Source organism: Nannobrachium achirus (assembly GCF_963921795.1).
Source record: "Nannobrachium achirus genome assembly, chromosome: 5".
Classification (NCBI taxonomy): domain Eukaryota; kingdom Metazoa; phylum Chordata; class Actinopteri; order Myctophiformes; family Myctophidae; genus Nannobrachium; species Nannobrachium achirus.
This window is the reverse complement of record NC_137814.1, coordinates 45,192,227-45,209,384: the sequence shown is the minus strand read 5'-3', so window position 1 is coordinate 45,209,384 and position 17,158 is coordinate 45,192,227. Positions and strand designations below refer to the sequence as shown.

Sequence of the window (17,158 nt, the reverse complement as noted above, 5' to 3'; positions counted from 1 at the left end):
ATTAGACTGCCAAGCAGCTGTCACCATAAAGGCATCTCCATACTTCGACAGAACCGAACTTTTCGGTTGAAAAATAAACGTTTTTATTTTTTATCTTTTCCGAAAAAAAAGCGTCGGATGTTCATACTTCGCTCCTGTTCGGAGGGTTGGGAAGTTGGAAGCGGTGGCACGTATTGTGGAGGAAGACGAGGAGGAAATGTTAGCGGAGGCAGAGAGGAGGAGGAGGATTTTGCCCTGCTTTGTGCGGCTGAGGAGGAGGCGAGCATGGCCTGTATCAGACTCTCGTTCAGGGGATGAGAGGGGCATGGACGAGGAGAAACATTTTGAAATAATGAGAATGTCTGCCAGTCGTTTTGACGACCTTCTCGTCCTTCTGCGTCGTGTCGTGCCGCTCATTGAGCATGCACCGACACAGACAGTATAGTAGCCTACTAATAGTAGTTTTCGCGGGTCGCAAAGCAAAAAACAAAAGCTAAAATGTACAGTAGCCTCGCGTCACCAGGCTTTCCAATGTACAGTAGCTGGGGGGGGGGGGATCCAACCGACCAATCACGTTGGCCGTTTCACCGAACAAGATTTCGGCGAGTGACAGCATCTCGTAGTGCAAATTTCAGAACTATTGTTCGGGGAAAAAGCATTCCAGAACTTTCGAGGAATTACATTTTATAGTTGAAAAGGACCTTTTGACCGAAAACGGCGGTTTCGGTCGAAGTATGGACAGGCCTTAAGGGTTCTGGTGGTAAACCAGGAGGAGGTTTGCACTTTGCAGAATTGCAGCCATACACAAAGTAACGATGATGACACCAACGTCATTAACCCCATCTTTATGACCTCACCAGACGAGCTACAGCGATGGGTGAGGTCACAGATGGGGGCGGCTATAACATCATTAGCATCCTTGATGAGTTGAATATACTGGACCACAATGGAAACAAGTGTTATTTCTTTTAGCATAATTGTAAAATCATTCCACTGTACTACTTGTAAACTGTTAATAAAGTATTCCATTAATCCACACAGAGTGGTTTTCAACCCTTTTCATATCAAGGCCAATTATTTATTCGGCATTTGAGCTACGGACCACCATTTGATGAGATTTTGTCTCTGACCCAAGAGTTCCTTGGATAAGATTTTGTCCACTGTATTGATCTTGGTACCATAGGAGAGATAACTGGCAAACGTTGATCAAAGTAACAATTATTCCATATTCTCTAATTGTGAAGACTTCTTGTAAATTAAGCAATGCAGATGTTTAACGATAATTTAACTCGCTCTCAAGAGTTACAGATCTATAATGGTCCATTTGGTTACCAACTCTCCATCATTTAACTGGTTGAAACTTGAAAACCACTGCACTATGATGCCACTATGACCCACTATGGTGGCCCATGTTCCTTTATAGGTCCTGGTGTGCCGCAACTACAGAGGAGATGTGGACATGTCAGAGATTGAACACTTCATGACCCTTCTGATGGACAGAGAGGAGGAGGGAGCCCTGTCTCCCATCCTGGCCCACGGAGGAGTCCGATTCATGTGGATCAAACACAACAACCTCTACCGTATCCTTAATAAGCTCTCTGTGTCTTAGTGCAAATTAGTCAACTTGTTGAAGACAAGCCCTTCAAGATGTATTTTACACAGAACCCTTGGTGTGGATTAGGACATGAATCTGAGCTTATTTGTTGTCTAAACCAGGTGTGTTTTTCTTAACAATTGTGCCCTCAGTGGTCGCAACATCCAAGAAAAATGCTAGCGTCTCCCTGGTGTTTTCCTTTTTGTACAAAATTATCCAGGTAAGTTCTTTAACTTGCAGTTTGGCTGCAGGTTTATCCCGAATACATACAATTCTAATGACAGTGGTCATGTATTGAGGTTAGTTATGGTGTTTTTGTTTCTCCTCAGGTTTTCTCAGAGTATTTCAAGGAGCTGGAGGAGGAGAGCATCAGAGATAACTTTGTTATTATATATGAGCTGATGGACGAGCTGATGGACTTCGGATATCCCCAGACCACGGACAGCAAGATCCTCCAAGAGTGGGTATCCTTATCCTGTCCTCTCAGCCACATTGATGTTAGTCACACTGACACATAGTCATCATGTCATATACTGTATGCCAGGGTTCCCCAATAGGCGGCCCCCACTGTCAGGCCCCCACCAACCACAGTAAGAGCAGCAACAACACTAGTATATCGTCGTTGTCGGGTGGAAACTTCGTATCGCAAAGTAAAGCCCTGCTTCATCATTCAAGGCCGTCTCACAAAAGTAGTGAAAACAGCAGATCTACAAGCACACAACGCCTCGCGGTGCGAGGCGTTGTGTGCTTGTAGATCGGCTGTTTTCACTAGTTTAAATCATTTTTTAAATGATAAATGCAAAACGAACGGTTTTGGACATACAAGGTTTTCACCCGACAACGGCAATATCTGAACTGACGCTGGAGTAGCGGGAACGTGCTTGGTACCCTAGACATGATTCGGCCCTTGGGGAAAACTAATTGGGGAACCTTGCTGTATGCCCTAAAAGCAGTCGTGTATTCCATGGTGTGTTCCACACAATATATACTTGGTGTGACCGGCAAAAGAAATTCGTAGCCAAGCTAAAAGCAGAGAAAGCGTATCTGATACACAGGAGGAGGAGCTGGGGAAGCAAGAATGTGGACTTCAGCCTAGTCTGAGGTGAAGATGTGTGGCTATTGTCTTTCATGAGGAAGCTGGCGAAGGAATTCACACATTAAACAATCGACCTGCCACACTTCATAGTATTCAAACTTCATTCGGTGACCTTGTGCATATATGCGCACACTTGTGCGCGAAGCGTGCTGTGTTGTGCGTGTGGGAGGGAGGGAATATCATTATAGATGCCTTACAAAAAAAGAGCACACCAATGCCTAAAAGCATCTCCTTTTCTCCTTAGTCCGTTTTGCTACCATACATACATTACTAATGCTTATATTTGAACATATGGGCATGTCAATTAAAAACAAATTAAATATAAAACTTAAGTATAAAATAGAAGAAGTGTTTAATACTTGGTCTGTCAGTACTGTGTTATACACATCTCTATCATTTCCGTGTATTTTTCAAAACTAGGAACGGCAAACTTGGAGCTGACTTTCTTCCTCGTCTTGCACGGCTGACCTTCTGATCAGAGGATTGTAGTTTTAAAGCAGACGAGCGTAGGAATTCTCCTAGTGTTCTCCAACTATAGCCACAAGTCAGACAGGTCCTCCCTTGGCAATCACGCAGAGCTCCGTCCTCTCTTTGATGTTTTCCTTTTAGTCTCGTTTGCTTCTGACGTTTGTTCTCTTATTCTGTCTCCCAGATACATTACCCAGGAGGGACACAAGCTGGACACAGGCGCCCCACGTCCCCCTGCCACAGTCACCAACGCTGTGTCCTGGAGGTCGGAGGGCATCAAGTACAGGAAGAATGAGGTCTTCCTGGACGTCATAGAGTCGGTCAACCTCCTGGTAGGAACTAATGCTTTTAGAAGCCGGCGGCGGCTGGAGGCATAGTGGTTGAGGTGTTGTAAACTTCCTCTCTGTGTGTGTGTGTGTGTGTGTGTGTGTGTGTGTGTGTGTGTGTGTGTGTGTGTGTGTGTGTGACACCGCAGGGGACATGCTCAGCTCAACTTCATGCTTTCCTCAAAACCCCCGAAGTTGCTGACAGTGTTTTCACATTAGGCTTGTTGCGGTTGCAGTCTTTACTGGTGGCAAGGTTATATTGCTGTAATTCTCTCCACATCAGTCCTGCCGTCGCTGTTTAATACACAGAGTACATGCTTTTTTTTTTTAAAGCACAATGCCTAGTGTAAACACGGGCACCATTTAAAACCAGGAGAAAAAGGGGCATGTGTGGATGTTTAACAGAATTTAATTTTCGGAGGCAGTGCTCCACATGTGAGAGAAATTAAGGTTATTATAGGCATGCAAACTGGTTATGGGTGAAAAAAGATGACAAAGATGTTGGATTATTATTATGACTATTATCAACTTTATTCTTGGGCATGTCAGATTTGCCAGCAAAGTATGGCTGTTCTTGTTTGCATAGTTAATTTATTTGTGGCAGAGAATGCATATTATAACCTGTTTTATGTAACATTGCTTACATAGGGTTAGGGTTAGGGTTAAAATTATGCTCTTGTACCTTTACCTCAATTTAAATGTCCAATTTCAGTAATGACAGCTTCAGCTGCACTTATTCCACCCATCCACCTGCTGCTTCATTATCTAACAGCTTGTATCAAGGCACCATTTTCTCCAAAAGGTTTCTCTATTTTGAAAGATAGGAAACATAGGAAAAACATTATTTTTCAGGTTAGCTGACATGACTAGATCTTGGAGGTTATGTGCCATTGGTGTGGAGATGTGTTGTTTAAAATGCATGTGGCACTTGGACAGAAGCTTCCGAGAGCTAAGGTCTGGAGTACAATGCCAGTCACTGTACTCACATGACTTGCTATTCTTTCAAGGGGCTTATGTTCTTGAGTAGCAACGCTGCTGTACCATAGTCATAAAACAAGTTCCTTGCAACACACTGTCGCACTTTTCTCAAAGTCGGGTTGTTGGCTTTTAGCTTTCTTAATTAAGAAGAAATGTAAAGAATTACAGAAGAAATCAAGAAGAAAAGAAAAGTTTAGCTTTCTTGAGTTGTTGTAAACCAGATCATCAGAAAGCCTGGTATCAAGAAAGTGACAATTACAGAGTACACTGTCAAGTCTTCATATGGTGAAAATAAACTAAAATCTCTTTAGTGTGTTTATTAAAATATTATTTCTTATTTTTTTCCACAGGTTAGTGCCAATGGTAATGTTCTACGTAGCGAGATTGTTGGCTCCATCAAGATGCGTGTCTTCCTCTCAGGGATGCCAGAGTTGCGCTTGGGGCTCAATGACAAGGTTCTGTTTGAGAACACTGGACGTGAGTTGACCTACACTCATAACAGAGACCTGGATCAAACAAGGTTTGCGAAAATGGTGTTTGTTTTCATCTACTCAGAAGTACCACATTGGTAGGATGCCTATATATGGGCGTAACGGTCAGATCGGTGGTTCTGGACTTTCAAAACTAATATGAAAGATGGAAACGTTGGCAGGGAATCATTATTTTTGTGTGTATTTATTTTATTTGAAAAGCCTCTGAGCTTTCAAATACATCTTTGACAGCTACCAACCGCCAAGAACAGACAGCAGGGGCCGACAGTTTACCGACAGTTATGTACATTGTGAGCACTCGGCTCCACCTTGACAGTCGGACCGTACAGTGTGCGCTCATACATCGTGAGCTTTGGTTTACATTGTGGACGATGAAGAAGAAGAAGTAGTAATTTAAAATAACATTTCAAAAATCTTGGTTATTATGGTTATTATTAAACCAAACCTATCAACCATGATGCAACCCATTACATTTTTTTTTTATTTGATCCAGGTTCCAATTTGTAATTAAGCATCCAACATAATACAAAATACAACACACTTAAACTTATACTAAATGATCTGTTCTCCAGGAGGGAAGAGTAAATCTGTGGAGTTGGAGGATGTCAAATTCCACCAGTGTGTCCGTCTGTCTCGCTTTGAAAATGACCGCACCATTTCCTTCATTCCACCCGACGGAGAGTTTGAGCTCATGTCATACCGCCTCAACACTCATGTGAGTAGCACTTTTCACCGTGTGTTTGTAGGCAAAGTGTAGTTGAATTCTTATCTTTAACGTGGAGAACAAGAGCCACAACATAACAGGTGGTAATGGCTGTTGTGGAGTGGACCATGCACCGTGACCGTAAATTCATGACCGTGTATTTAGACATTATTTATAATAAGAAATGTAAGCTTTTGTCTTCCATCAGGTTGTTAAATATGTTTAAGTAAAAAAAAAGTAGTAGTACAAGGGGACCATGAAAAGGTTTGTGCAGGGCTGAATTTAGCCCATGGGACCTATTTAATGCCTCCCAGGTAAACGCCCATGCTGTGGCTGTCATGGAAATGCAAACTAATGTACACGTTTCCTTTTTCCTTAATTGATTGTAGTAGAATGTATAAGCCACTAGGGGGTGACATTGTAACATGTTACATTACACCTACCTCTGTCTAATATGACAACTGTTTGTATACACTGCTATACTGCTGAGTTGAAAACTGAGTTGAAGTCTTTTTATTCTCTCTCAGGTGAAACCTTTGATCTGGATTGAGTCTGTTATTGAGAAGCACTCCCACAGTCGAATTGAATACATGATCAAGGTTTGTCACAGTCGGCTGCCATATAATTTACAATAGTTGTATTTTCATTGTGAGACAATTGAGAGCTTCTGTTGAGTGTTTATATACTGTATGTTTTTAGCCAATGGATGGAAATTTACTGTAAGGCTGTCACGATTATGACATTTTACACGATGATTAATTGTCACTCAAATAATTGCGATTAACGATTTAATTGTGCATTTGTCGTTGACAATTACATTTCTGTTTGGCTTTTAGGCTTTGAAGTTGCACATGGCAGATATGACACATAACTGAAATATACAAAATCTGCTATTTCCACTACTTTTTTTAAAGTGTTTGAAACTATATTAACATTTCTCAACATGGAAACGATTATGACGATTATGCAAAATAACTGCGATTACCTCAAATAATTGCGATTAGACGATTATGTCATAATTGTGACAGCCCTAATTGACTGTCAAATACTTTCCTGTGATTCAGAAAAATATCCATACTCTTTCTATTGTCCAATGAGGCTTAAAAACTACAAGCAGGTTAAAACGTCTCCTGAGAATTATTTGCGAATATCATTTGATCCGGGTCTCTTTGTGACGTACTGTAAGCGGTGGCACCATTATTTCGAACCCGATCTGCTTGTTTCCTCTCTTTCAGGCCAAAAGTCAATTCAAAAGGCGTTCCACAGCCAACAATGTAGAGATCCACATTCCTGTGCCAACAGACGCAGACTCGCCCAAGTTTAAGACCACAGTGGGCAGTGTGAAGTGGGTGCCCGAGAACAGCGAGATCGTCTGGTCCATCAAGTCCTTCCCTGTGAGTACGAGTGTTAACCCATTTAGGCCTAGGATTATTGACTGCTTTAACTATTGAAAAATAGCAGATATACAAGCTCACAGCGCGGCACCGAGTGCCGCGCTGCGAGCTTGTAGATCTGCTATTTTTGAAAAAGTCGTGAAAATGTGTGCAAATCTTTGAATATATGTATTTTCAAAGCGAATGTTTGTAACTCAAATTTTGCTTCTGGGTGGTCCCTTGAACTAGATATTTTGAGATGGGGGTCCGTGGCCAAATAAATATCATTTTGGGGGTCCTTCACATGAAAAGGTTTGAGAACCACTGACATAGTAGTCTCTCAAGAACAGACTAACTGAGCTCCAGTTAAATGAAAACCACCTTTTCTTTGACGATGGCTGGCCAGATTGTTGACATACAAACATCGGTTTTTAAAAAATTCTTAGAAGGATTCAAAAGACACTTATGTAATCGGGTCAAAAGTCGAATTTTCACGATTTTTCAAAAATAGCAGATCTACGAGCTCGCAGCGCGGCACTCGGTGCCGCGCTGTGAGCTTGTATATCTGCTATTTTTCAATAGTTAAAGCATAAAATAATGATACACAAAATGTGTACCCGTTCTAAATGGGTTAATGACTCACGACTATGAGGATCATACGGACGGTTGTGAACTGTAGGCTGTTAGATAGCGGTTAGCCGTGAGATTGCGGACAAGTTTGTAAAGCTTGTATATTACAAAGCTTTCTCTGTGTGTGTGTGATATGTAAGAAAACCTGTTTTTCTCAGTTAGGACAGTAAGGTCTTGAAGGTTCATTTGGCAAGTCCATTTGCGTATCTGTTTTGTCTTACGACAGTGTCAGGCTCATCAGATATTGATCAAGCGTTGTCATGATGATGCTTATTGCTTAAGGCTGGCAGGAAGACAGTGGAGGCTAGATGACCTTTTGACTTCATGGACTTAATTTATGGTCACTTAATTTTGTAATCCAAGTACAGTATTTTCCGGACTATAAGGCGCACCGGACTATAAGGCGCACTGTCAATGAATGGTCTATTTTCAAACTGTTTTCATATATAAGGCGCACCGGACTATAAGGCGCACATAATAGACGCTACCGTTGCGTTATGCATCCAACAGATGGAGCTGTGCTAAAGGGAATGTCAATGTCAATGAATGATCCATATATAAGGCGCACTGGACTATAAGGCGCACTGTAGTTTTTTGAGAAAATTAAAGGCTTTTAAGTGCGCCTTATAGTCCGGAAAATACGGTAAGGCTTTGGAGATTCGGCCTCCATCCATCCACCCTAGAATCAGGCCCCCTCTTCTGTGATTCTTCCCGGCGGTTCTGCTTTCTCCTTTTTCTTTTTTTAAACTTAATTTTTATTTGCAGTTTGTCACATGTACATAACTTCACAGGTTCAACATTTTTACATCATTTTGATTATCACATTGTAGTCCATATTAAACATTCGTGGTGTCATTCTGTTGGGTTACATATTCAGTCCATTTCTCCCATTTCTCAAGGAACAGTTCTTCTTGTATCCTGAGTTTGTATGTAAATCTCTCCATCGCATATATTTCCTCCTCAATGCACAGCCACTGCTCACAAGTTGGAGGGTCACTTTTATACCACAATCTTGTTAATGTTTTTTTGCTGGCTGCCAGCAGCACCTTGACCAGATACATGGCACCACGCTTGTCTTTTGTATTTCTGTCTTACAAATATTATACCAGTCATTCTCGGCATGCTTTCTCCTTTTCCTCAGTCAATTGAGGGTCTAAGGACGCGGTGTCATTTTGGGTGTTTTGTTACAATTGTGGGACTGTGATGCACGGTCGTTGAGAATAATGGTGATTAATTGCCTTAAAAATAAACTTGACCTAACTGACTCTTGACTGACCATCTCTGGTGACTTCCCTTAAAGAAAAGAAAAAATACATTTGGATAAGAATTGAGGGATGACATTTTTTAATCGCACAACCCCGGAAAGTAAAGAAATAAGTGTTAAATTGAACAGTAATTAAAAATGTACCTATTGTTTTATAATGGACGATTTACTTTTCAGGCAAGTGGGCATGACTTTTGGGCAAGTAGAACATGACCTGTACTTGCCCCGACGGGCAAGTGCCTCTGAGACCTTATTGTCAACCCCTGTTGTATATTACAAAGCTTTCTCTGTGTGTGTGATATGTAAGAAAACCTGTTTTTCTCAGTTAGGAGTCGGACAGTAAGGCCTTGAAGGTTCATTTGGCATTGAAACGATTATGACGATTATGCAAAAATAATTGCGATTACCTAAAATAATTGCAATTAGACGATTATGTCATGATTGTGACAGCCCTAATTGACTGTCAAATACTTTCCTGTGATTCAGAAAAATAACCTTACTCTTTCTATTGTCCAATGAGGCTTAAAAACTACTAGCAGGTTAAAACGTCTCCTGTCAATTAGGACAGTAAGGCCTTGAAGGTTCATTTGGCAAGTCCATTTGCGTATCTGTTTTGTCTTACGACAGTGTCAGGCTCATCAGATATTGATCAAGCGTTGTCATGAACGATGCTTATTGCTTAAGGCTGGCAGGAAGACAGTGGAGGCTAGATGACCTTTTGACTTTATGGACTTGAATTATTGTCACTTAATTTTGTAATCCAAGGCTTTGGAGAGATTCGGCCTTCATCCATCCACCCTAGAATTAGGCCCCCTCTTCTGTGATTCTTCCCAGCAGTATAAATATATGTTCATGGTGCACTGTGTCTTACAAATATTATACCAGTCCTCCTCATGCTTTCTCCTTTTCAATCAGTTAATTGAGGGTCTAAGGATGGGGTGTCATTTAGTGTCATTTTGGGTGTTTTTCTTTATTACAAATGTGGGACTGTGATGCACGGTCGTTGAGACTAATGGTGATGAATTGCTTTAAAAATAAACTTGACCTAACTGACTCTTGACTGACCATCTCTGGTGACCTCCCTTAAAGAAAAGAAAAAAAGAAAGTGTTTGTGTGACTCTTAACAGGGTGGAAAGGAGTATTTGATGCGCGCTCACTTCGGCCTGCCCAGTGTTGAAGCAGAAGACAAGGAGGGGAAGCCACCAATCAGTGTCAAGTTTGAAATCCCTTACTTCACCACTTCAGGCATTCAGGTCTGTTTCTCTCTCTCTCTTTCTTGTTCTTTATCACTCTTGTGCTCTTTCTTTATGTGTGTGTATGTCTCTCTTTCTTTCTCTCTCTCTCTCTCTCTCTCTCTCTCTCTCTCTCACACACACACACACACACACACACACACACACACACACACACACACACACACACACACACACACACACACACACACACACACCTCAGACCTGGCTTCAGTATTGTGTGTGAAATGTATGTATTTCACAAAGTTTTTAAAGTAGTTTTGGATGTAGAGATGAACCAGAAGGTAGTTGATGAACTGGTCAACAATAAAAATATGCATATGAATACCAAAGAACAGCATTAATTCACAGGGTATGTTTTGTATTCGAGGAAAATAAAAAAGTCTGTGACGGGGGTGTGTGCTGTGGCCATGCTTTTCATACACAATAAAAGGAAAGTAATCTCTATGTAATTACATGTGTCAATTAACCAGTTATGTAACCAGTTACAGTACAGAAGCACTAATGTCAGTCATAGGGTGGTACTGTAGGTAGGGTTGCACCTTTTGCCCTCCCTCCCTCTTATGTTTCTCAGAATTTTCAGCTCTTTAAGTTGGTGCTGATGTTGTCCAGAGGGGGCAGTAGAGGTGTAATGTTAACAGCATCCCTGTGGCAACTGGTGTGTGGTGTATAGTTAGCATCTTAAAAAAAAAAAAAGTGGGGAAAAATGAAAGAAACATCACTGGACAATACATACACACGTCTTTGTCGAAGGAATGCTCTCAGCAAGCCAGAGGAGAACTAATCAGTGTCATTTTTTTAAATCCCTATGACAGTATCTCATTTAAGGACATGATTTCGAGGTTCAAGCAGTGCCATCTCTGGACCGCATCCCTTCATTTTGAATGGTTGTGAAAAATTGACATGGATACTATTACTAGCACAAGTTGTATTTCCTCTCTCTTAGTCCTAGATTAAAGTTAGTTGACCACCACATTCGGACAAAGTGACAAAATGCTGGAGCTTTCTTACTCATATGGCAAATATGGTACAGTGGTACATACTCAAAGTAGTACCTGCTGCTGAGTTGTCTCCATCAAAGTTCAAAAGATACTGTATCTGAATATTCACCCAAAAAGGTCAATTATATTATAAGTGAAAATACTTCTGAAATTGATGGTGATTTTCACTGGTTCATTTCGATAATTGTACCTCTTATTTTACATTATTCATGGACCATTTAACCTTGCATGGTTTTGCTATCATGATCTACACAAGATCTCAGAAATTCACATTAACAGGAGATCATAAGAGAGAGGCAGTGCTGGCTTACTCAGTGCTAGTGGGTTGATAAGCAACATCTGTGAATTTACGGCAATTAAGTCCAACCTCACGTACTACCCTAAATTAAATGCTACTTATCTGGGAGGTGGAATGATTGATTGATTGAATTAATTATTACGGTGACTTTGCAGGGACAACTTATATCTTAGATCTTTCCACACAGTGGAAAAGTAATAATGAAAAGAATCTGCACTGAATCTTTTCCTTTTTATAGCGGCTATTTTTGGCGAGCTACGAGGCATATGATGGATTATAAATCAGACTATATTCTCTCTAGTTCAAAATATAAAAGATTTCACATCAGTACACTTTCACTCTACAGCATTCACACTTCAGTACAAGTTCATTACATGTAGCAGTAGATGTTTCTATTATGTTTTCAAACTTGCTTTGGCAATGTAAACGTATGTTACTCACTATTGCTCATGCTGTCATGAACTCTATAATAAACCATTAGTAACAGTTAACTTTGAATGTCATTAGAAAATGTAGTCATATTTTCCACAAACCCTACATTTCCTATGTCAACACAATATTATTAGGTTGTATGGACATTATGCAGCCCACACGGAAGCAAACCCAAAGTTAATTAAAATATATGATACTTGTAATTGAGGTGAGGTTTTGGCAGTATAAGAATGTTTGTCATTTTCTGAAGTAATTGGACAGCTGAAAGAAATAATGCCCTATCCCTCCCTTTTTAAATGTTCCCCAGTCATTTCATGAGCAGATGTTCAGAAATAAGGAGGAAAAAAAGACCATATGTCATACTCAATTAATATTGACAGGTGTAAAGTAAGAAGGATGTTGTCTGTAATGGCATTGCCTTTGGTGTGCCTTATCATTACTGATATACAAAAGACAAGACTGACATTATGCTATATTGCTAAATATAATTTGTATTTTGATTATTTATTTTAAAATTAACTTAATCAGAAAGTGAATTACATTGCTATAACAGACAATTTGAATGGAAAGTGGAGATGGACAGGAAACAGGGAGATAGAGATATCAGGGAGAGACATGCAGGAAAGCTTGTCGGGGACGGGACTCGAGGACCCGCAATACACGTCAGTGCATGCATACTTAAGAGTTTGCTTTGAGTTTTAATAGAAGTTTTACTAAAGTATGCATGCATTCATCATCTGTAGCCGGACTGTCTGTCAAGAAAAAAAAAAGAAAACGAACCCATCGTTTGAGTGCTTAAACTTAAAAAAAAAACACTTTTCTTGATGTTTGTTAAAACCCTTGTGTGCACGTGCGGTTTCGAAGGTCAACCACGTAGCAGCGTTTTCCCATCAAACTGCTGTTGCCGCGTCAGTGGCCTTTTCTTATTACAGGGGCCAAGTAGACAGGTTCTCAGCCACTAATGCAACCAGTAACACCACTCTCTACGTGTGAGAAGACGCACTCCAGCTTAATTAGACACATGCAAATATCAAAGCATGAGAAAGTTCCTCTTAAGTCCACCACTAAATGTAGGGGTCCACGCATATGAAAACGTGCGTGATGCAAGCAACTCCCCTCAGGAATCTGACTAGAAATAGACCTGAGCTTCATAACCAGTCAGCTCTTAACGTTGCTAGTGCCTTGATGAAAGGAAAGCTATAGTTTATTAGTATAGTTCCCAAAGCCCCCGCCCCCCCCCCCCCCCCTCCCCCCCAGGTGAAGTAGAGACCCCAAACCAGTCAACAAACTCATTGGCTGTAACGCCTACCAAGAGCTTGATATCCTCGGGCCACACATGTAGCCTGTACTTAGTTGGCCAGATACAACTAGCATCTTCGTTTTCCCATCTCAATTTAAAGCCATAATGATATTTTGCGGAGGGCAGCTTTTGATGGCAGTTTTTTGCTGACTACGGTGCCACGGTCAAGCCGTTTGCATGTTTGGCTCCCGACTTTCTGGGAGAAGTGCTGCGCCGGCAGCCTCGGTGATCCCGCGTCTGCGTGTTTGTCGTCATGTGTCTGGTAGGAGCGCTCTGCCTCTCTATGACCTCACTGTGTAGTGGAAGGTAATGACAAGGCGGCCAGTAGCGAGGCCTTACCAGTGGCCCGCCAACCGCTTGACCCACAAAATTCCAGCCCTGTCTGTCCTGGTTCGGCTGGGAACGGGAATTAGAATCAGGAGAGACGGAGCCATGATGGACCAGTCTTCTCCCAGAGAGAGAGAGATGGTGTCGGTCTCTGCTGCTACTGTCCAGCATGTTATGAACACAGTTACAAGTGTCTATGAACTTTTTGAAGGATGGAGTGGATTGAGTTTGTTCTGCTGCAAGTTTCTGCTCGGAATTGTACATTGACCTGACTTGTTTTGTAACTGGTCTTGCATGCCATCCAAAAACCGAAGTCTTGATTTGAACGCATGTTGCAGTGGCAGAAAATATTAAATAACGCAAATTTTATCTTACTTACTAATAGTACTTTTTCTCTATTATATTTATAAACAAATGATTATGACTGGCATTAATTCGGCTGTTCGGTGCTGCCGAGATTTGGTGACTTCATTAACCGAACCCTAACCGAACCAAAATAAAAATCGGCCCTATGTGTGCATGTGAACTCTCGAGTATATCCCGTACGTCGGTACGTGTTCAGATGATAATCTATTTGTGTACTGTTTTTTCTATTGAAATGTGTGGTAACACGTATCTGATGAAACATGAGTTGTGAAAGTTGTAACTCCATTCTGCTGACATGTATATGTTTCACTCCTTCTGGTGTTTTTAAGGAGTACAGTTATGTAAATGAGCACAACATGTGTCCCCAAAAAGCAGAGGCCAGCTCTTTTGTGGGAAACGGCTTCCTTCTTCTCAATATGACTCTTCACAACACTTCCTCATCTTTTGCAAACACTCTCACTCTCACTTCAACTGCAAGCATGAGAAATCCACCTGTTACGGACTGGATTTATGTATTAGAAAATTAATACTTATTTCTATAGCAATAGCAATGTGAAACGCTTATAGAAGCAGAAAGTGGCACTTAAGCCCTATTTTATACTTTATTGTGTGACGGTGTCCTGCAGAAAAATAGACAATCTAAAAGCTCAACAAATCACATTGTGAGCTTCTATTGTGAGATTGAAGATCTGGCTGCCATAGTGCCATTTTAGACATAAGGTGCAAAAAGAGTATATTAATGCATTTTCTTAGTGTTGTGGTTCACATAGGATGGGTAACCCTGACTGCCTATGTTGATAACTGGACCTATTAAAATGGAATACGAAGATGTGTAAATTCACTGCCAGAGTTCACACTAATGGCTTACTGTTTTTGTTTTCCTATGACAGGTGCGCTACCTGAAAATCATTGAGAAGAGTGGTTACCAGGCCTTGCCATGGGTGCGATACATCACCCAAAATGGTGGTAGGTTTCACAGTTTTCACTAAGTCAAGTGCAGAATGCCCAGATGTGCAGGTATTGGGTAAGAGTTGGGCAATACAGTGCAATGTGATGGGAACCAACTCTGAACTTATGCAGTTCTATGAAAACAGGATACATTATAGAACAAGTGGCAATGTGGCAATGTCAGTGAAATGCAAGAACGTTTTTTTCTTTTTCTTTTTTTGTCTCACTGAACTCCGACTCCTTACTAAGATTAGTAACCACAATTTCACATGTTGTCCTTTTGCTAATGTTGCCACTAATTGCTAAACATCCTCATCTCATTTCCTTTGTGTTCCATTCATTCTGGGTGGAAAGCATCAGCTGCCACCACTTTCTTTTTCTTTTTTCTTTTTTTTTTTCTGATTTCCCTCTTTGTCCATTTGATTAAGGCTGTCCATTTCCTCCTCAGATTATCAACTCCGAACCCAGTAGCCGGCGGGGATTCAGTCTGCAGCAGGCAGGTGGAAGCCAGAGGGGGCCGAGTCATCTCGCTAATGTGCTATCAATGGCAGGTGTCAGTCCATGACACACAGCCAGTGTCAACTTTCTTTTTTGTCACATTTCTTTTAGTCATGTTGATTTTGTAATCGATGCAAATGTATGGAGGAGCCTTTGGGCAAGTAAGGCTTACAGAGATTGTAAAGTCTGATTTATACGTGCGTGCTGAAGTCGCGTACCGAAAATAGCCGATCTACATTACAAGCTCACAAAATGGCACAGTTCACAGTTCAGCACGTTGTGAGCTTGTAGATTTGCTATTTCCGGTGCACCATGACACCAGCGTGCAACGGAGTATAGATTAGGTGTAATGTCAAACTACTGTGTGGCTCCTTTTATAAGAAAAAGGCGGAAACAAAGAATGGTGCTGTACTGTTTACATCCAAGCAATTCAGTTCAGAGTATTACACAAGGTCCTGTATGTCTCATTAGGTCAAATGATTGGTAAAGGAGAGGGTCATTTTACAAGTTACAGCTTTTATGTCCACACAGGTCAGTAATGCATTCAGCGGTTAGATTTTTGTTTTGTAAGTGAAAAACAGTGTTTTGTCATCATTATGTGTTGATTATTTGTATATATTTGGTGTATGTTCATGCACTTCAACTCAGTGTTATCTCTAGACCACTGTCATTTAATGTTGGCAAATATCTTCCTGCAATAGCGCCTCTTTGATAACCCCTGAATAAGGTATGCCTCTGAATAAGTGCTAGGGCAGTGACTTCTCATTTGGTCATTATGTTTTTTATTTTGTTTCGGTTTGTCAGCTTGGTATACAGACAGCCAGAAATGTGTGCTTCATACAGTTTACGTTAGTATGTTGTGCAGAAAACCGAATGCCAATCCCCCCCTCCCTGCACCTGTTACCCTGTCTCCGTCTGTAAACATGCATCATGTTTTAAATCATTAAATATATCTATTTAGAGAAAATATTTCCAACGCCTCCTTTGCGTCACTTTGTTTCTGATGTCATTGGGGTTTGTCAGCACCCATTTAGTCACAGCGAGGAGCTGACATAACCTCACCCATTGAAGGCACCTGTCCACAAACCAGCGTGGAATGCTGGATGGAGGGGGAAAAGCACACTGAGTTAGAAGGCGGGTGGGAAGGGGGTGTTCCTGTACCAGCACTGAGGGTCTAGCCAGCGCTCTGTTTCTTTCCACTCAATCCTGGAGGTCTTCGCAACAGTGCCGCTCTTAATACCCAGGGTCCCGTGATGTCATGGGGTATTTAGCAGCCAGCATTCCGTAAACGTTGCAGGAGAAGCGGGGAAAGGACGTGACTCAAGCTGCGGTCAACCGTCTACTTGCATATTCTAGCAGGCACCGCGTAAGATGGCCCCGGCACAAACAGGCCATTGTTCAGGTCAAAGCCAGACGGCAGTGGTCCCATATGAGGTCATGCTTTAAGTTTGTCTTGTAAAAGGATTCTGATGGTTCAAGTCTTATGAGTCACCGTGGGCAGGTGCTGAAGGCCGTAAGCTTGTCTTTTAGGTTCTGAAATGTCAAGAGGTGTGTTCTGATTCTCTGATGCTATGTGCTGGTGATGCTTGAAGAATTTCTGACAAAGCTCCGTTGCCCCAGGGGATTAATATGACAGAACGCTGGCTCCACAAAACACCTACGCGTCGTCTTAACATGTGATCGACAGGTCTCAGTTTTTTAGGAGGCAAGCTGTCTACGTCATAGATAGGTCTGACATCATGACTGTACACTGGTGACTGAATTCCCCCTGCTGCATCAATAAATAAAGTTGTTATCATACCAACCTGCTATTATATTCAGCATTACGTTACT

General features: G+C 41.4%; 1 protein-coding gene across 1 annotated transcript in view; it reads left to right on the top strand.

Annotated features, from left to right (window-relative positions):
- Positions 1-16,288, top strand: part of ap1m1 (adaptor related protein complex 1 subunit mu 1) — a 17,251-nt gene extending 963 nt beyond the window's left edge. Inside the window, exons 2-12 of the mRNA XM_080726597.1 lie at positions 1,403-1,559; positions 1,726-1,793; positions 1,903-2,033; positions 3,322-3,469; positions 4,792-4,918; positions 5,505-5,647; positions 6,163-6,234; positions 6,871-7,029; positions 10,030-10,155; positions 14,770-14,845; positions 15,276-16,288. Of these exons, the coding sequence (XP_080582723.1) occupies positions 1,403-1,559; positions 1,726-1,793; positions 1,903-2,033; positions 3,322-3,469; positions 4,792-4,918; positions 5,505-5,647; positions 6,163-6,234; positions 6,871-7,029; positions 10,030-10,155; positions 14,770-14,845; positions 15,276-15,298 (1,230 nt within the window). The 3' untranslated portion in view covers positions 15,299-16,288. The remainder of the gene's footprint in view (positions 1-1,402; positions 1,560-1,725; positions 1,794-1,902; positions 2,034-3,321; positions 3,470-4,791; positions 4,919-5,504; positions 5,648-6,162; positions 6,235-6,870; positions 7,030-10,029; positions 10,156-14,769; positions 14,846-15,275) is intronic.
- Positions 16,289-17,158: the final 870 nt, after the last annotated feature.